This window comes from Bos grunniens, chromosome 18 (genome assembly GCF_055505025.1).
Source record: "Bos grunniens cultivar Pamir isolate PY7600 chromosome 18, Bosgru_T2T1.0, whole genome shotgun sequence".
Taxonomy (NCBI): Eukaryota; Metazoa; Chordata; class Mammalia; order Artiodactyla; family Bovidae; genus Bos; species Bos grunniens.
In genome coordinates this window covers 53,348,543-53,368,200 of record NC_141182.1, presented here as the reverse complement: position 1 = coordinate 53,368,200, position 19,658 = coordinate 53,348,543, and the positions used below count along the sequence as shown (strand labels likewise).

The 19,658-nt window shown below is 53.1% G+C and overlaps 2 protein-coding genes and 1 non-coding gene across 4 annotated transcripts in view; 2 read left to right on the top strand and 1 right to left on the bottom strand.

Moving 5' to 3' along the window:
• Positions 1-1,484: 1,484 nt before the first annotated feature.
• On the top strand, positions 1,485-1,571 carry TRNASTOP-UCA (transfer RNA opal suppressor (anticodon UCA)). The gene has a single exon. It is a non-coding gene; the product is annotated as a tRNA-Sec (tRNA).
• A 2,539-nt stretch (positions 1,572-4,110) lies between these two features.
• Positions 4,111-11,062, bottom strand: FOSB (FosB proto-oncogene, AP-1 transcription factor subunit). 2 transcript variants are annotated; one of them, XM_086353152.1, is made up of 5 exons: positions 10,379-11,059; positions 8,132-8,452; positions 7,776-7,883; positions 6,604-6,768; positions 4,111-6,463 (listed from the first exon to the last, which is right to left on the bottom strand). In XM_086353152.1, exons 1-5 carry the CDS (start codon positions 10,502-10,504, stop codon positions 6,461-6,463), a joined length of 723 nt encoding a protein of 240 aa, XP_086209278.1. In that variant the 5' UTR covers positions 10,505-11,059; the 3' UTR covers positions 4,111-6,460. The 2 variants fall into 2 exon arrangements, with proteins under 2 accessions (XP_086209278.1, XP_086209277.1); XM_086353151.1 differs by having other exon boundaries at positions 4,111-6,768; positions 10,379-11,062.
• The window catches only part of ERCC1 (ERCC excision repair 1, endonuclease non-catalytic subunit), a 51,245-nt gene continuing 41,470 nt past the window's right edge, over positions 9,884-19,658 (top strand). Inside the window, exon 1 of the mRNA XM_086353158.1 lies at positions 9,884-10,061. The gene's annotated coding sequence lies outside the window, so the exon portion shown is untranslated. The remainder of the gene's footprint in view (positions 10,062-19,658) is intronic.

The following is a 19,658-nucleotide window of genomic DNA, read 5'->3' as shown; positions in this document are numbered from 1 at the left end:
CATGGTTTCATGGAGTCGCTATTTTAGCGGGAGCAGCCAGACAATAAGCAAATGGACATAGACAAGGGTAGGTGGTGATCAGGGTGATGGAGAGAAGTCCAGCAGAAGAAGGGGACAGAGTGACAAGGCTTGCTATTTTAAACTGGGTGGTCAGGGAAGGCCTCATTAAGTGGTGATATTTAAGCAGAGGCCAGAGTGAAGGGAGGCAGTGAGTCATGGAAACATGGAGGAAAGGAGACTCAGACAAGGGAGTCAACAGATACAATGGCCCTGGGAAGCGAGCATGCCTGGTGTCTGCAGCAAGTGATCTGTGTGCCAGAAACCAAGTATATGAGGAGAGAGGAGTAGGAGGACATGGGGTCAGAGAAGTGCAAAAGGCTAATCGTCAGGATCGTAAAGCTGTGGTAAGAGATTTGACTTTTCCGCTGAGAAGGGAGACACGGGAAGATTCATGTCGGGGAATGACATTGTTGTCAAAGGATCACCGACTTGGATTATAAAAGGATCACTTTTTTTTGTTTGTTTTAAATAGTAATTACGATGGCACAGTTTCTATTTTCCCACGTGGATGGGCTGTGTGGATAGGGTAGGGTACTATCCGTTTCTATGGCTCACTTTCCTCGGCCATAAAATGCAAATGCAAAAACTGATGATCTCTAGTGTTTAAGCTCAATAGGGACAGAAATTCTGTCATCACCAGTACCTAGGATTGTGTCTGGGACTCTGTAGGCGCTCATTGGAAAAGACCCTGATGCTGGGAAAGATTGAAAACGGGAAGAGAAGGGGACGACAGAGGATGAGATGGTTGGATGGCATCACCGACTCAATGGACATGAGTTTGAGCAAGCTCCAGGAGCTGGTGATGGACAAGGAAGCCTGGCGTGCTGCAGTCCATGGGGTCGGAGAGGACTGAGCGACTGAACTGAACCGAGAGGCGGAGAGGACTGAGCGACTGAACTGAACCGAGAGGCGCTCATAAACTTTTCAAAGGTTTAGATCGCTGAAGTTCCACAAAAGAACAGCAGGTGTCGCACCAGCCCTACAGCCGCCAGGGCGGAGTCTCCGCGGCTGGGCTAAATCAGACTCTTAACGGAAACGGACACACTTGAATTCAGATTTTTCAGGAAAGAAGCTTCTGAATCCCGAATTATGAATCTTTTTTGTTTTAAAAAAATTAATGGACTTCTCTCTTGGATAAAAGGGGCTTCAGTCTCTTTAACAGCTAGACACGAGGGGGCCACGTCCTGTACCACCGTTTCCCAGAATGCGCGGCGCTATGCAAATGAGACAGTTTCCAAAGAGACGTGATTCAATTCATAGGAGGCAAACGCAGCATTTTGGGAGGATGTCTGTCGTAATAATATTGGTAGAGTTTATAGATGTTGAAATCGACAGTTTCACAGTCTCGCAAATTATATCACCATAACTGTAAAAAAGTAGAAATTTCTGGCTTTTATATAGCTGTACGGGTGAGCTTTTATGTTGCCCGGATGATCCTCAGTGGTCTGGGGTGCAGGCTTCAAACCTGTAGCTGTCTAGCGACAGAGTGGTTCAATTCCACCTTTCGGGCGAGGTGGTTTCTCTTTTTCTTCTTCCAAACTGGACATTAGAATGCGAGTTGGCCCAGAGGACCTCGGACCCGCGTCTGGAGATATCGCTGCAGTCTTTGTTTTTCGTCGCTCAAGTTTTTCCCTGTGAATACATTCACACACCCCACCCCTGCCCGCCCCGGGGAAAACCAAAGAACTCCAAAAGATGAAGAAAAACTCGTGTATACTCTCAGTTCTAGGAAATTTACAGTTAGAAAGTGATTCTAGATTCCTCCCCTTCACTTGCTTACTCACTTGTTCAGTCATTTACCCACTCATGTATTTAATCACGCATGCAGTTATAAAACCGTCGAATATTTATTCCTTTAATCATTTATTCATTCACATATTCAACAAGTATCTGCTGGGTGACTGCTCCATGCCCAGCCCTGCACTGAGCGGTCTTGGGGACACGCTGATGACTACAAAACCCTGACCCTGACCTCGTGGCCAGTGGAGGAGACAAACTTTAATTAATTCCCCATTGAATTAACAACTATCAAAGTGTTCACTACTGGGAAGGCAGGTACAGAACCTATGCTGCTGCTGCTGCTGCTAAGTCGCTTCAGTCGTGTCCGACTCTGTGCGACCCCATAGACGGCAGCCCACCAGGCTCTCCTGTCCCTGGGATTCTCCAGGCAAGAACACTGGAGTGGGTTGCCATTTCCTTCTCCAATGCAGGAAAGTGAAACCTATGAGGACATCTTATAAGGAGACCTGAGTTCAGGTAGGGTGTCAGGGTAACGGTTGAACATATACCTGAAGGATGGGAGTGAATTAGTCAGCAGAAGGGGAGAGTATTCCAGAGAGGGAAACAGGATGGCTGTAATAACAGGGATGAGGATGGTAATAATTGCACCGTTACTCTGTGCTCAGCGCTGGCATGTATAAGCTCACTGATACCCTTCAGCCCATTCTGCAGCTGAGAAAACTGAGGTTCAGAAAGATGAAGCCTTTTATTCAGGATCACCTTTGGGAGGCCTCCAACCCCAGGGCTCTCACACCCTTGGCCCATACTATTTACCACTGCCCCCTGCTGTCTTTCCTAAGCCAGCTACTCACCAAACCCTGCCTGTTTTGCCTCCTCGAAGTCTTTTGAATCCTTCCCCTCCTCTCCAGCCCACAGCCCTGGTGCTGCTCCAGGCACCCCCTCACACCTCAGTGTTCTCATCCTAGCCTCCTCCCTGGTCCTCTGCCTCATCCCCACCTATTTCCCAATTACCCTCAGCCTGGCAGCTAGAGGAGTCTCCCTAAAGCACAAAACTGTCCTTGAATTTCTTATGGCCAAAACCTGCCAGAGCTCCCCAATACTCTCAAGAGAAGATCTAAACTTAGTCTGGAATTTTAGCTTGCAGAATCTGGTCCCTGCTCAACCTCTCTCTTCACACCTTTTGTTTTAGCCCCTGGGAACCTCTAGTTTTCTCAATGTACCAAGCCCTCCCCCGTCAACTCTTTGCACTATTTCATTTGACTCAGTTTTTTCTATTTCCTTCTATGCCCTCTGTTTATCCTCTAAGACTCAGTTTAGGGATCCTCTCTTCCCAGAAGTCTTTCCTGACTCCCAGACCAGGTTAGGTGCCCCCACGGGGCCCCCCAAATCCCATGGACTCCCCCAACTCTGCCCAATTTACATCATCCCTGATTGGGAACAGGTCTGTGTCCCCCACTTGACTGTGAACCCTGGGAGGGGGAGTTTGAGGCTGTCTCAGTCTCTGCAGTGTCCCCAACCCTGGGCACATAATATTGTGTGCGTCTGCTCAGTCGCGTCCGACTTTGAACTAAGTAATAGTTCGAAATTAATAAGTTAGTACATTTTTGAGCTAATTAATAAATTAAGGGATTCCATCATGACAAATCCCCCTGCTTAGTCATTTACTAAGACACCTAACCTCTGGACCAGTACTTCAGTTCTCAAAGTGCTTGCTGCTATGCGAATGAGAGTGGGTTTGGATCTTGCAACGGGGATGGCTCAGTGTATCTGTGGACAAAGTGGCAATATCTTTGGTTTAGTCAGTCTTAGGTTGTCCCCAATATGTTCCTCACTCAGAAGATGTGATCATGTGAAAAAGCAAAAGGAAACTCATCTTCACTGTAAAGTGATCCAAGTTTTATGATTCATGTAACCCTGAGGACTTCCAATGTACCTGAGTGGTCTTCTACCGTTCGAGTTTTTTTCTACCTCTCACTTTTGCTCAGGCCAACCCCAGAGCATTACATGGTCAAGTATAAATTCTTCCCTCACCTGGAAACCTCCCTGAGCCTTTAGTATTTTGGTATCAGACGCCTCATGGCTAATATTCTGCCTCATTACTTCTTCAAGGAGGAGGTACAGCCTGTGTGTGTGGGAAGTCCTCCTGACTATCTAGCCTCCCTCCATCCTGCTGTTGACTGATTCACTAGTAAGAGTTCCAGCATATATGTGTGTGTGTGTGGTCCTGGAGCAATCTAACCTCACTCCCTCATGCTGAAAGGAAGGCAGATGATGGGTGTCAGGAGCAAGGAGACCCTGAAGCTTGGTGGATACATTTTTAAGAGTTTTTTATTGGCGACAGTGCAGAACCACGAGGAGGGGGTAGCGGCCCAGTGCCAGCCAGCCCCAGCCCCTGGGGGGTCAGGTGCAAAATACAAAAAGAATCACAAATACAGCGTGGGGTGGGGGGTTTGGGGGTTCAATACATTGTGATCTGCAGGGGCAGGCCCTGCTCACAGCCTCACACTCGCACCCAGAATTCTCAAAGATACAGATTGCAAAAATCTATAATCCCTCAGGCTTACTCACAAAAATAAAATATCAGGTCCCCAACAAACCCAGAGTCAGAAGACGGCTGGAGAACCAGGGACAGTCACGTGGAAAGAGTCAGGTAAAAACTGGCAGAGAACAGACAGAGGCGGGAGAGATTCAGGAAAGAGAGAACCAGAGATGGCCAGAAAACAACCAGAGACAGCCAGAAAAGAGACAGCTAGAGACAGAGGCAGCCGGAGACAGGCAGCCTGGAAGTTTCCAGAAGCAGTGTTTCCAATTCAACGGCATGGCTTTGAGGGCCAACGTGACCTAGGCCAAGGATGCAGAAGCGCTCACACACTCACACGCGCGCACACACACTCATATATAATATATTTATTTATATATAATAGATATAAGTGCCTTTCGGAAATCAAGAAAGGGATAAATAGCCACGGAAGTGGGTGGGGGGCGTCTGGGTTCAGGGCGGGAGCCGCAGGACGGGGCAGTGGAATGTTCTCCATGCAGCACAGAGGGCGGCGTGACCCACCCGATATTAAAAAATACCAATTGGCCTCATGATACAATCCTCATGAGGGGAAACACAGGGAAAGGCAGAGTTAGGGAACCTAAACCGAGAATTGGGGCTGGGGCTGGGCGAGGGGAAGCTGGGATCCTGGGGAACCCAGCCCCTTGGAGTTTGCCAGTCCAAAAATATTAGGGGGTGGTGGGGGTCAAAGCCTCAGCCTTTAAATCTTCTCCGGGAAAATGTCGGGCCCCCTGGCAATCTCCCGTTGCTCTCTTTCTAGAAAGGTTGTGGGAGGCCAAGGCAAGGGAGAAGTTGGCGTCCTAGGCTGGGATAGGGTGACAGGCCTTAAAGAAAAAGGCCAGGGCTTGGTCTGGGTGCGGAGACGGGGGTCCTGAGGAGAGAGGCCACGTGGATGGATAACTGTCCTCCCCTCTCGATTCTGTCACCCCCTCGAGTCTAACTCATTTTGAGGGGAGAAAGGAGGCAGATGAGGGGAGGGGAGACCACGGAAAGGCTTTGGGGAGTGGGGGGCACAATCCCTCCGGAGGGGTTCTGTCCCACCCGGCTCCCCCCACAATCCGGCCAACTCGTTTCACAGTATAAAACACTCCAGCAGGACAGGCATCACAACGCCCCCTGCTGCCTGAATCAGAGAGGCCCAACAAGGAAGGCCCGGAGGGGAGGCTGTGGGAGGTGGGTGGCGGGCAGGGGGAGAATAATACTGTAATCAGAAAGGAGGCTGGGGGCTGAACGTAGGGGGAGGCTTAGGAGGCGGGAAATTCAAAATCGGAGCCAGTTTTGCCGGGACGGAGCAGCTGGACGGTCAGGGAGGGAGGTTCACATTTCAGACTAGGTCTGGGTGGAAGGAAGATTAACAAAGGTGGGGGCATCAACTTCCCTTTAAAGGGGGGCTCAATTCGGAGGAGGATCGAAGCCCGTGGAAATGTTGGATAAATAAGCTGAGGTCGTGGGGGGCGGCAGGGAGAACCAGCCTAGTCACCCCTGGAAGGGTGGGCGTAGGAGAAACACTTTGGGGGTTTGGTGGCATTTCCTTGTTGGGCCTCTCTGGAGAGAACTCCAGCCCACCCCACAGCCCACTGCCAACACCCCGCTCCCTCCAGCCCAAAGGTGGGCATCCCTCCCGCCCCCACCCCCCATCCCCAGAGGTTGGGTCCAAGTGAAACGGCCCACAGGCAGCACTGGGCAGCCTGGGGGGTGTCCATCCCCTCCCCACCCCGTGCCCCCAAAGTCACCAGCTCTCTGGCCTCGCCGGGCCGGCAGAAACAAGAGGCGGCACAAAACACAAGGAAGTCCTCCTGTCCGATGGCAGCGGCAGCAGAGGGTCAAACAGGAGAAGCAGGGAAACCACACGCCCGCTTTGTCTCTTCCCCTCTCTCCTCCAGTTCCTCCTCGTCCAAATCTCTCTCCCCTGTGTGTTTGTTTGTTTTGTCTAAAGCTCACAGAGCAAGAAGGGAGGGCGAGTTCAGGGGGTCGGAAGGCTGGTCACTGCCGCTGGTGCGTTGGGCGCCGGCGAACGCGGAGACCTCCGGGCAGGTGAGGACAAACGAGGAAGTGTACGAAGGGTTAACAACGGGGAAGGGGTCGCCGAGGACTTGAACTTCACTGTGTGTAAAGAGAGAAGCTGTCAGGTTGGGGGGTGCGTCTTGGCTGGTCTGGAAGGGCAAGGGCGGTGGTGGCGGGGGCGGCAGCAGCCAGCTGAAACCATCTTCCTTAGTGGATGCTGACCCCGGCAAATCTCTCACCTCCGCCAGCGGGCCCGGCCCGGGCCCCCCGGGCCCCTCTTCGTAGGGGATCTTGCAGCCCGGTTTGTGGGCCACCAGCACAAACTCCAGACGTTCCTTCTCCTTTTGGAGCTCGGCAATCTCCGACTCCAGCTCCGCCTTTTCTTCCTCTAGCTGATCTGTCTCCTGAGGTCCCCAATGGCCACAGTGGAGCACGGAGGAGAGCAAGGAAGGAGGAAAAGGCCGTGAGCGACTGGAGAAGGTGGGTCATGGCTGAAACCAGTTCTCCTACTCTGACGGCTAAGGCCCATGGCTGGAAGGCGGCTCCCGATTGAAAGACCCCCTGAAGTGGAGGCCTGGTGTGCCAGGGGACTTGGGGGAGGGGTCTTGCCTTCTAGGACCCTCAGTTTCCCCATCTGTCCAGTGGCTGTTTGGGAAAGGGCCAGGTACACACAGGAAGTCTCTGGTTGCAAGAGGCACTCGGAGGGTTGCTGAATGAACCAACCATCCTTACTTGTTTTTCATGCCCCCTATTCTCCTCATTACCCTTTCCCCTCTGCCTCCCAGGGAAGAGACCAGGTAGCTCAGGGAAGTAGACAATTTCCCTAATTTCCTCCTAGGTGAGCAGGTCACCCTACAAGCATAAAGTAGAAAACTCTCAGACTGAGGTAGGGTATGAAAATAGAGGGGCACCTTGGCACAGGCCCCCAGCCCAAGATCGAACTACAGGTGGTGGGGGCAGATGGTGGGGGAATTGACATAGGATTAAAGGGTTTCGTTTCTCAGACTCTCCAGAATGTTAAAGCTAGAAGGAACCTGGGAGATTCAATGAGGAGTTGAAGAGATGGAAAACTGAGGCAAAAAGGGTTATCACTTGCCCAAGGCCAAAAAAGGGGTATGACTGAAGCATCCCTCTATTAAAGGTCGCTCATAGGTCCCCCTCAGGATAAAGTGAAGGCCAGGCAAGTGGTCAGGGGCGTGAGGGGGTCTTCAACCAGGACATGGACTGGCCAGGAGTATGTGAGGGTCGGGGTGTGTGAGCTGGCTGACCCCATCTATATCCAGTTCCACGTGTGGAACTTCTTGCTCTCAGTTCAGGACAGAGGCACAGGTGGTGGTGGGCAGCAGAAGATAGGGAGAGAGCCCCCCTTCAGCCTTCCCTCAGCCCACCTCATCCCAGGGACCACCCTCACCGCCTGGAGTCGGTCAGTCAGCTCCCTTCGCCGGTTCCTACACTTCGCTGCTGCCAGTTTGTTTCGTTCTCGGCGAACCCTTCTCTTCTCCTCCTCCTCTGGGGTGAGCTGAGTAGGAGAAATAGAGATGGTGAGATCTGGGGACACGGTGTACCTCCCCCTCCATCCTGAACCTCCTCTTCGTCAAGAACCCCCAGGAGTCAGAAAAGGACCAAGTCCTCACTGTAGGGAGGAGGACAGGGTTTCTGCAGCATTGAGGCTGCAGGTGGTCCCTCACCCCAAGAGTGGGAAAGTTCCTGCCTCTCTCTTTTCCTCCCCCCCAGCCCCCAGAGCAAGCTCTGATGCCCCTTACTCACCGTCTCCTCTCGGGGTCTCCTAGGCCGGGCTCGAGCTGGGCGGGAAGGCCCAGGTCCGCTAGTGGTTCCGCTGGTGGAAGGCCCACCACTGCCACTCGCTCCGCCACTGCTGTAGCCACTCATGCCCGGTGTGGAGTAACTGGTTCCTGGCATGTCATAGGGGTCGACGGCCGGGGGCTGGGAGGCCAGTGGCTGCCCCTGGGACTGGGCCATGGAAGAGATGAGGGTGGGTTGCACAAGCCACTGGAGGTCCTGGCTGGTTGTGATCGCGGTGACCGTGGGCACGAAGGAACCGGGCATTTCCCCAAGACCGGCGCACTCCTACGGGGTGACACATACACACACAGGCGTAGACACACAAACAGAGACACCGACACACACACACCCAACACACATACACACACCGACCCGGTGAGTGAGCACAGGGCCAGCGGGTGTGGATGTGTGTGTCACAGGCAAAAAGCCACAACACCCACCCTTCCACTACACCGTGACGCAGTGGTTAATGAGGATTTCTGTGCAACTGGCTTCTACCTCCTCCTTCTTCCTCGGGGAAAGGTTGCACGGTTCCAGCGGGTGGTGAATCACACCCCGGGTTGGTGACTCTTAGGTGTGGGGGGTGGGGAGGAGGCTGGACACAGCCGGGTGACAGAAGCCCCGGGATGGAGTCACAGCCACACACACAGCCACAACACCCCACCCCCACCCCAGAGGCAAGGGGAGGGAGAGGGAGAGGCCTTAGGCTAAGCCTTCCTCTACACTCACACACATATACACACCCCTCTGAGCGCAGGGATAAGGGACTAGAGGGTCCATGAGACCCCCGTGCAGGGGCGGGGGGTCCCAGTTAAAAGAGTGTTGGGGGACGGGCCTAGGAGTTTAGAACAACGTTTCAAGTAATTGTCTCTCCCCAGAGTGAAACTGACAAGCGACAGGTTACGGTGGGCAGACAAGGACAGCAAGTGAGCAGCCAGGCTCCCTCAGACTGTCGCGGAGGCGGGGTGGGGTAGGTCCTGAGACCCCAAGCCCAAGCAGCGCTCATGTCCCCCCCGCCCCCCACCCCTAAAATGTAATCCTAGAACTGCTCGGAAGGCTCAACTACTCTCGCAGGGGGCGTGGTGAGGGATGGGCTGGCTCACTGGCCAATCAGCGCCCCGGAAACTCAGAGGGGGCGGGGCTCCTGGAGACCACCTGGCTGGATCCCCCAGGGCTAGCGGCTTTAGTCCTATTTTCTGACACACCGGAGGCACCCGGCGTCCGGAGCAGAGGGAGTGAGAACGTGTCTGTGTGTGCTTGGAGAGGTGGGTGACGGTCACTACGTCTCCCAAAGGAACCCTGGCACACAGACACGCTCTGACCCTGAGAGCGGAGGGACAGGATCCCTGCCAGGTCCTTGCGGACTCATTGGGTCGCAGAAGATCGCTCCTGTGGCGACAGGAATCCCCTCGCTGTGCCTCTAGAGGCCCGTGAAAGAGACCCTAGTGCCGGAGAACCACAGGTTCCGGGGACGAACTGTGGGAAGGAAACTGCGCCCTACAAATAGGAAGCGAAAGTTGATTGGCCACAGCTCGTGCCGCGGCGGCCAATCGGGACGCTGAGCTGCCCCCTCCCTTAGCAACGTGGCCCGGCGTTCCAAAATAGAACGCTCCCGGGACGTCAGGGGCGGGGCGGACGAAGGGGGCGCCACGCGCCGTGCGTGCCCCGCGTCAGACGGAGGATTCCAGCGCGTCAGCCGTTACGCACGGGTCCCCCGTTACGTCTCCGCGCAGGAGGCGGAGGCAGCGCCACCGAGGGTTCGAGGCCCGCCTTCCCGCTGGGTCCAGGGTGACCCGGCGCCGGAGTAGGCGCTGGGATGGAGAAGGAAAAAGAGAGGCGGCTACTGGAAGCTTCTCCGGGATTTCCCTCACCTGCCTAACCTCTCTGGCTTCAGGTTGGTGACTTGAGTGGGGGGCAGTTCCCGAACCGGCTAAAAGTTCTCAGCCCTGCTACCTCACGCACGTTGCACTGAACGGCGCGCTATCCCCACCCGCAAAGCTCACCCCACTGTGTTCCCTCCCTGCGCTCCACGCACACAACCAATTGCAAGCACGTCCGGACTCTGCAGTTTGCAAAGTGCGCCGTGAACCTACTCCCTGTCAGATCCTAGATTTGGACGCGTTGTATTTGGGGTGAGGGGATTGCTCGCTCCACCCTTGAATTTTAAAAATTTATAAATACAAAGCAGTACCCCAGCCCTCTAGAACTTACCTGGGAGGCGGCGGCGGTGGGTGGACTGCCGAAGGAGTCCACCGAGGACAGATACTGAGACTCGGCGGAGGGTGAGGAGCTGCACCGGGAGCCGGAGTCGTAGTCTCCAGGGAAAGCTTGAAACATTTCCCTGGGCACAGGGGGGCCCCTGTGACCACGCTGAGGTCGCCGGGAAGCCAAGGCTATGGCCGGGTGGGGGAAGAAAGATGCGAGTCCGGGGTGAGCCGAGCGCGTCCCCAAAGTACGCTGTTCGGGGAAACTCAGGGTGGGGGCAGCGTCCCGCTCCAACAATGGTAAAGTTTCCGTGTAATTCCTTTGCGGTGCCCAGGCCCCCACAAGATGCCGCTGTGCCTCCTGATAGTCTAGGCTCCGTAGGACCCGGGGGCGAGGGGGGATCGCTCCCCCGGAGGCGGAAAGCTCTGTCCTGCTGTACAGAATCTGCTTCGGGTGCGATCACCTCCACGCGTCCGGCGGGTCCCACGGGGGAGGAGGGAGTAGTAAAGAAGACGAAAAAAAAGTCGATCCTCCGAAATAAAATGTAGAATTATCTAGAAGAATCCTTCCAAAAACTTTCCGGAAGAAAATAAACCGAATTTCACAGCCCCCAAGAAGAAGAACCACAACAATCAAGTTCCAGCTCCGCGTGTCCCAGCCTTGACCGTAGATCTCAGTCTTATGAATGAAGCTCGGAGCCGCCAGCCTGTATTTATATGCCCGGGGCCCGGCCCCCTTGTTGACGTCACCCGTCCCTCACTCGGCAAACTTCTCGATATCTCCGGCCCTTGTGAACCCAGCCCCGCACCGTCCGGCAAGAGGTCTGTCTTAGCCTCGATCTGATCATCTGCATCACCTTCGTGGCCTTGGGGGTCTTGGGGGCTGCATTCTGGAGCACTCGGCGGGAGGGGATCCCGGCCGGTCTCCCCGGAGTTCCTGTGACGCAATTAGCCATATAAGGAGCTCGGCCGGCGCGGCTGTGTTTGTTTGGTATCCTAGCAATTACGTCAGAGGGAATCCCTCGCTCGCTCGCTCGCTCGCGCGCTCACCCGGCGCGCCTGCGGAACCCGCCCGCGCCTGCGCAGTCCAGGCGCCGCCCGGGGGACGGGGGAGGGCTGGTATTAATAGGTTATTAGACTGACCGGGCAAAGGATCCAGGCGGGAGACCCCAACTGGGGGGTCCATATCACTCTGGCCCCCCCTCCCATTTCCCCTGATGGTGCAGCGCCCTCTCTCGAGAGGAAGGTCAATCTCCAAAAGGAGACTCTGGCTCTGTGGTTGTAGTCACATAGGCGGGGAAACTGAGTCCCAAGACGGGTGGGTGGGACTCTGATGCTCCCGGTGAAAGTGGAGGTGAGGGTGGAGTCCCTAGGCTCGTACAAGCTTCTGCCCTGAATAGTTGTGCAATCTTGAAAAAATATATATATATATTTTTTCTCTCTGAACTTCAGCTTCACTTTTCCCGGATGGACAAAGAGTGTGTATCTTGGACCCTGCTGCCCCCAGAGGTGCGGCGTTTGGGGGGTACGCGGGTTTGGGGGAGAAGGGGAATGAAACTTGGGGTGAAGTGTCCCTGCTGCTGCTGGTGCTCCCCTTTCTGCTTTATAATCCTATCCGTAGTCAGAAATATGTGTGACGGCGGTGCGGGGTGGGGTGGGAAATAAATGATAGTAATAATAATGATATAATAATAATAGATGCCAAGTATTTAGCATTTACCAGATACCGGCTCTTGTACTAAGCCTTTCAATACAAGGTTTTCAATCCTTGTACAGCTTCAGAAGTTTAAGGGAGGAAAATCTTCATTTTATAAAAGAGGAAAAGGATAGATCGCGACTTGCCCAAGATCTCATCTCAAGAAATTCAAACCCAGAATTCTCGTTCTCTTCCTGACTTCCGAGAGCTGCCTGTTTCAGTGAAACTCCCTGAAGAACCTGGGTGTTGGGATTATTTAAATAACAGCTTCCATTGGTGGGGAGTGATACGCCTTGCAAACCTGTCCCTGTCTGCTCACAGCATACACTATTATAACCCAGGTTCCAGGTCGGGCTGGGGGGCCACGGCGGGGGCGGGGCGTGGGTGGGAGCAAGCTGCTTACCTGGCTATCCAGTTAGGAAATGTGGTTCAAGAGTCTAATTAGGGTATTTCAGACCCCGCAGCCTCTAACTCTTTAGCACCCATTGGTAAGGCTCTTACCAGGTGCTTCATAAACCCGAGTTCCTGGCATTTCCCTCCCAGGTTGGAGCCTGGCTCAGCCAGGGCACAGAGGAAGAAGCACCTTAAAACTGCTGAATCCCACAGGCCCAGAGAGAGGGAGGGCTGGCTCCTGGTCACACATTAGGTATGAAGCCAAGTTGGAGGGGTTAGGTCTTTCCTCATTCCCAGAAGACTTTTGATTCCCTGTCCCCAAAGTGGGGAGGAGGGAGGGAGATGGGGAAGGCTGAAGGGACATGGGCTCAGTACAGGGAGGTTGAGAAAAAAGCACAGCCTCAAACACCTCGTTCGCCAACGCCCCCTCTGTCTGCCACCAGTCTGGGAGTAGGGAGGGGACTAGGAGATGACACAGCAGCCACCAGCAGGCAGTGACTCGGCTCCAGCATCAGACAGGGAGTGACCCCTCATTCCTGTTCTGTCCAAGCCCCTCATCTCCTCTCCCACGGGATAAAGGAGACACATAAATGCCTACCCTCGCTGCCCAGAGACCTTCATACCCCAACCGAGGTGGCCCATATGACCACACAGCTGCTGGCATATCCTCAAAGGGGCATAGTTGGGCATTCAGGTTTCACACACACACACACACACACCCCGCACATAGAAACACACCTTCACATGGTTACCAACACATATGACAGGCACATCCTCACTATAGATACTTGTGGTTGCTCTTTACACACAATGACAATTGTGTGTTAATTCTTCTGAGCACTTGTATTAATTTATTTAATTCTCACAACACTCCTATGAGGTAGGAACTATCATTTCACAGGCAAGGATATAGAGGCCCAGAGGTGAAGTCACTTGTCTAGAGTCACACAGCAAACTAATGGCAGAGCTAGGATAAGAATGTAGCCCCTGCTTTTAATTATTATTAAATGAGTTATGTACATTGACATATTCACAGGCAGATGGTGACACTCATGCAGGCACTGGGCATTTACGACCCTCCTCCCCCCGCCCCCTTGCCCACAGGCAGACCCAGAAACTAGGCGCCTTGGGCTTACATTCTGACCCCACCACTTAGTAGTTGGATGAACTTGAGCTGGTGAAGTCTGGAGCCTGTTTTCTGTCCTTGGAAAAGAGGAGAAATAGTGCCCAGCTTATGACGCTGGTGAGAGGATTATGTGAAGTGAATATCTTGGAACATGCCTGGCACAATGGAGGGGCTTGTTTTGTTTTTAAAACAAAGCCACCCTAGGACTTGCCTGGCAGTCCAGTAGTTAAGACCCTGCACTTTCAAGGCAAGGTACATGGGTTCAGTTCCTGGTCAGGGAACTAAGATCACACATGCTGTGCTACCAAAAAAAAAAAAAATTAATTCATTAAAAAAATAAATAATGATAAAAAATAAAACAAAGCCACCAGACACGCCAGATCACATTGCAGTTTTCATGAGTCCTGAGTACTTTTGCCTTTGTGGGCCTCTTTCTCCATAAAGACATCTTTAAAAGTATTTTTTCATGACTGCATTGATATAAAGACAAATACTGAATATTAAAACATTTCACTTAACCTAGAAGTTCAGTTCTTCTTGGATTTTATTGGGTTGGCCAAAAAGTTTGTTTGGGTTTTTCCAGGAGATGTTACGGAAAACCCCGAATGAACTTTTTGGCCAACCAAAGAAAAGCAATTAAACACTTATATGGGCCCCTAAAGTTATCATAGGTCCTAGTACCATGCCCTCTGCACCTAAGGGAAAAATTGGCCTTGAAGACATACCACACACACACACACATACACACACACCCTCACATTCACAAAGTCTCACTCGAGCATACACGCAGACATGCATACCTTGCCCTCGCAACATGGCAGGGGCAAGGCAAGTCTTCCTCCATGAGGCTCAATTCCAGGGAGCTTCCAGGAGGAGGAGGACTTGAGTGTAGGGGAGAGGGCAGGACCCCTGCTCTGGCTCCCAAGAGCTTGGGCTCTGCAGGTGATGGGGAGCAGGGGGACCCTGAGCCTCCTGTTCCTGTTGGGGGTGGGGAAGCAGTGACAGCTGCGTTTGCTCAGAGCATCCTGTAAACAGCCCGGGAGGCCCAGTTCTGCCAAAGGGAGCCCTCATTCTTTCATTCTTCCTTTGGCAAAACCCTTGCTACTGTGTTCCTCAGAATCCCCACCCATAGGGCAAGAAGGTTGGATGGCCATGGGCTCTCAAAGTCCTTTCCGGCTCTGAAATTTAATAGTGAAAATGACAAGGAGAGGCTTCCTGGTGGCTCGGTGGTGAAGCATCTGCCTGCCAATGCAGGAGACATGGGTTCGATCCCTGGTCTGGGAAGATCCCACTTGCTGTGGAGCAACTGAGGCCCTGTGCCACAACTGTTGAGCCTGTGCTCTAGAGCTGGGGGACCGCAGCTGTTGAGCCCACACACCTAGAGCCAGTGCTCTGCAACAAGAGACCCTGCCGCAAGTGAGAAGGCCAAGCACCGCAACAAAGAGTAGCCCCCACTCCCACAGCTAGAGAAAGCCTGCACAGAAGACCCAGCACAGCCCAAAATACATGAATGAAATTATAAAAAAAAAAAAAAGAGGAGGAAGATACGGGAAGTAAACACTTAGCTCTGCTCACATGAATTCTCTCAGTTAATCCTCACACTACATCAGCCCCATAAGTAAGTTCTGATGTTATCCCCATTGTACAGAGAAGGAAACTGAGGCACAGGGACGTTAAACCTGAGAACAGGGTTTTTCAGCTGTTTCTGTGAAATCAAACCAGCTAGGGAATCTGGTTACAATGCATGTCTGATGTAGTCTTTTGTGTTTCCAGGCAGCCCCTGTGTGATTCCAAGGCTCTGGCTCCAAAAGACAGGTCTGTGAGAGTTTCTGATGCTGAGTGGAGAGGGTGCACATGTGTGGGTGTAGGTTCTACTGCGGCGACTGCGACCTCCAAGAGGGTAGAGCTGAGCTGGTTAGTAACTGCTGGCTCCTCCGGGCCCAGGGTTAAGCAGTGAGTGTTACTGGCTGGCTGGGCCCACTCTCCATTGAGCAATCCTGGAGGCCTCCTGGAGGCAGTGTCTGTGGAGTTTCAGGGAAGCAGAGCAGTCCAGACTTGGGACTCTTAGCTTGCCCTTAGTACCCCTGCATCCTGCATTCAAACTCCTCACTCACCACAGCCCACAAAGTCTGGCATGACCTGGCTGGGGCTGACCACCCCAGTCTCGCCTCCTCCTCCTCTTCTTCGTGTGGTCTGTCTCCCTGGTCTTCAGATCTTTGCATGTGCTCTTCCCTTTGCCTGGAGCATGCTCCCTTTTCCTCCCTATAGCTCATACTCTCTTCCTCCAGGTCTCAGCTCCTCTGTTCCCTCCTCCAGGAAGCCCTCCCTGGGTTAGCACCCTTCCCTTAGAGAGCCCCCCTCCCCTCTATGCCTGTCTGGGTTCATCACTCTCTGGGGACAATCTGCTCTTCTTCATTGGGGTGTATTATTATTCAGACCTGAGTCGAGGTTGTCCAAGTCACAGCCACATCCCCAGCACAGTGCCAGGTACTCAGCAGGTGCTTAGTAAATATTTGTTGATTAAATGATTCTTCATCTTCCACTCACTTACTCAGTTATCAACTCTGACAGACTGCCTTGGACAGAAACATATCTGTTCCTTTGCCATTTCATGGATTGAAGGGGGAAGATGCTATAGACTAACTGACAGGCAGCACGGCTGTACACGGGTGTAGGGACTTGGCTCTCAGTGTTGATAAACAGTCGCCTGTCTGTCCTCCCTGCCTTTTCCCAGCTGAGCTGGTGACCCTGGGTCTTCCCAGGGTTGAGGCAGACACATTCGTCAGGGGTGGGAAGGAGGAGGCTTGGTTTACAGAATCCAAACTGTGGAGACAAAAAGACAGACACACAGGCAGACAACACAAATGTGCATGCACACAAAGAACTAAACGAACACACAATCACACACAGAGCTTAACACACACTCTCATGCACACACACTGCAGAAATGTGTAGACAACAGATACTGACAGGCCACAACTCTACACACACAAACTGGCAGAGCTAGGCACCCCCACTGCCACGGAGAGGCCCCAGGGCTATGGACTGGCAGCATTTCTTAGCTACCCACATTTGTGTGGAGATTCCCGCCTCCAAGTCAGTCGGACACAAGGAAGCTTCACAGTCTTGCTCAGAGTTGCATACAAACCTACAGAACAAGGCACACAGGGATACAGCATCACACACTCAGATCCCATTTCTGTGTACCCTCTTTCCCACGCATGCTCACAGCTACACACACGCAGTTTCACGTGTGAGGGCATGCAGACACTGCTAAGCAGAGGCTACTTTCAGATGCTGACTTGTGTCAGGCCCTGGTCCAGAGGCCCTGTGAACCCCGTCACTGTGGGAGCCAATCTCTCACCCATCCCAACTCAGACCCACACAGTGTGATGGTGTTTCACTGGCTATAACTGCTCTAGGCATTGGGGGGATGGGAGTGCTTAGGGAGGCCTGAGCAAGTCAGGAGGACTTCCTGGTGGAGGTGGGTCTGGGCAACTACTGTCAAATCCTGAAAAGATTTAGATAAGGAGGGAGTCTGTGAAAGCACTCTCTCCCTACTATAGACATCCAAGACCAAAGAGAGGAAGCAGGAGAGCCTGCAGGAAGCTAAAAGGAAGGACCGGACCAAGGTGGTAAGGATAACAGTTTTGGAGACCTTTCCAGCTGCACTTTGAATGAAAATAGTAGTAGTAGTAATAATAGCTGGCAGTCACTTGAGAAAACTAACCATGTGCCAGTTGCTCCATACAGATCCGCTGTATTTTCTTAAGTCTTCTGATACACTATAAGGAGGGCACTAGTTGTGTGACTCTGGGCAAGCAACTTCTCTGATCTCAGTTCCCTCATATGTAAAGTGGAGATAATAACAGCACCTCCCTCCTAGCGTTTTGAGGAATAAATGAGTTTGTATGTAAAAATGCCCAGAACAGTGCCTGGCAGAAAATATGTTCCCTGTAAGTGTAAGCTGCAATGGCAGTAATTATTATTAGCCCCATTCAATGGATCAGGAAACTGAGGCCAAGAGTCCGTAGGGAACTTGCCCAACCTGCAGGTTTGTGTGAAGTGAAGACTGGTTCCGACACTGGTAATGGGGCTCTGGGGTAGTGGGTGGGGGAGGCAGGGCCTCCCCACTTTGGGGTGTGTGTGTGCTTGCGTGCGTGCATGCGTGCGTGCCTGAGCACACGTAGGGTGATTCCATTGTTCTCTGCGCAAACACCCAGACCCCATCCCACCCCTAGCAGGTCATCTAACTGCTAGCCACAACCCACAGCCTCCCAGTCATACCCGCTGCGGGTTTCCTCTTTACGGCCCAGGGGCCTCCCCACCGGCTGACCCCCTCCCCCGCCTCCCCTTCTTGCACCTTGAGGATGCCTGTGGCTGGACTGGGTGGTCTCAGGCTGGAGCTGCCCCATCCCTGACTCAGGCCTGTGCCCCCTCACTGACCTGAATGCGGCCTGCCTGGCCCCCACAGCCAGACAGCCACGCGGGGGTGTCATGGGGGGGGGTGTCACAGTGGGCCACGTGCCCGCACCCGGGGTGGCTGAATTCCGCCTGTGATTCAGTCGGCTTGTCTGGGTCGCCGGGGGTGCCCTGGTCTGATGTCAGCGGCCAGGTATGCGTCCGGGGTTTCTCTGAGTGTGACTCAGGCCCAGAGCTACCCTCTCCCTCCTGCAGACACTCTGGGCAGCTCTCCAGGGCTGGCGGCCGGCAGGCAGCCTGACACTCCCTTCCCGGCCCCCTCCACGCCCTCCACACCCCTGAGCTGTGGGAACAGCGGACTAGGGGACCGGCAGGAGGCAGATTCCAGAGGCTCAGACCCCAGGCCAGCCCCAGCAGCCCACCGGGACCTCCCCACCTCCCCTGGAGATCAGGACTCACAGATTGTTATGGGATGGAATTCATTCATTAACTTATTCATTCAACCAGCCATTCAAACACATGTTCTCAGCACCTCTCCTGTGTCAGGCTCTCCAGACACTGGGGATAGAACTGAGAATAAGACAGAAATTCCTCACAGTGCCCCATCAGAGCCTGCAAGTTGTATAATATTATTATTGCTATTGTTATCCCCTCTCCCCAGATCCCACCAGGCTGCAAGACTCAGGTTAGTTTCTGTTCCTCCAGGCAGCTGTCCAAACAGTTCCAGTTCCTTTTAATCCTTGGCTCCCAAACAGTCCCTGGGAGGAAGTCCTTTCAGGACTCTGACCTTCAGCCAGCCTGCCGCAGCAGGTGCCTCTCCTTCCCTCTTGGACTTTCCTCGTTCCCTGTCCCAATGAATGATTTAAGCCTCTGTTCTCCCCAGCCTCAAACTCTTACCTTCCACTGGCTTCCCCAGAACCTGAGCTTCACAGTGATGATCATGATCGGCCTAGCAGACACCGAGGGCTCCTTAGGTCCTTATACCAGGGTCAAGACTTAGAGACACACCTTCATCTGGTCACAGCCACCCGTGGAGGAGGCCTGTTGTCATGCCCATTTTATAGGAAGGGAACTGACGCTAAACCACACAGCTAACCCCTGAGCCTATATAACTCATGTTCTGGACACATGCTTACAGGGCACACACAGAGAGGAAGTAACAATACTGCTGACAGTCAAGTGTGGTATTTTGTAAAAGTTTATTCTGTGCTGAGCACTTTCTAAACGTTCTCTGTAGGAACTCATTTACTCCCCACGACAGTCCCATGAGTGCCGGCAATTATTATTCCCATTTTACAGATGAGAAAACTGAGGTCCATAGAGGTCTTAATGCTAATACGGTTCAAGTCCACAAATACTGACTGAAATCCAGCTATGTTTCCCAGTGTGGTGGTGCTGAAAATTAGAGCTGTGCAACTGGACATGGCTTACCCAGAGCCACAAAGCTGGAAGACACACACAGGAGACACAGAACCATGCACACAGTTACACAGATGTGCACTCAACGTGGACACATGAGTCACAGATTCATTTACAAATTCTGTGGAAAGAACTGAGAGAGAACTGACGGACAAACGCAGCCACCGGCACAGTTGCACACAGATGACCACACACAGAGATCCAGAACTACACACATGCACACACACAGAA

Bases quoted from the DNA above. Each gene is read 5' to 3' on its own strand.
- FOSB (XM_086353151.1), bottom strand. From the start codon at position 10,504: ATGTTTCAAGCTTTCCCTGGAGACTACGACTCCGGCTCCCGGTGCAGC. The intron at 8,453-10,378 runs GTAAGTTCTAGA...GTCACCCCGTAG, and splicing joins CCACCGCCGCCGCCTCCCAG to GAGTGCGCCGGTCTTGGGGA. The intron at 7,884-8,131 runs GTGAGTAAGGGG...TCTCCTACTCAG, and splicing joins GGAGACCCCGAGAGGAGACG to CTCACCCCAGAGGAGGAGGA.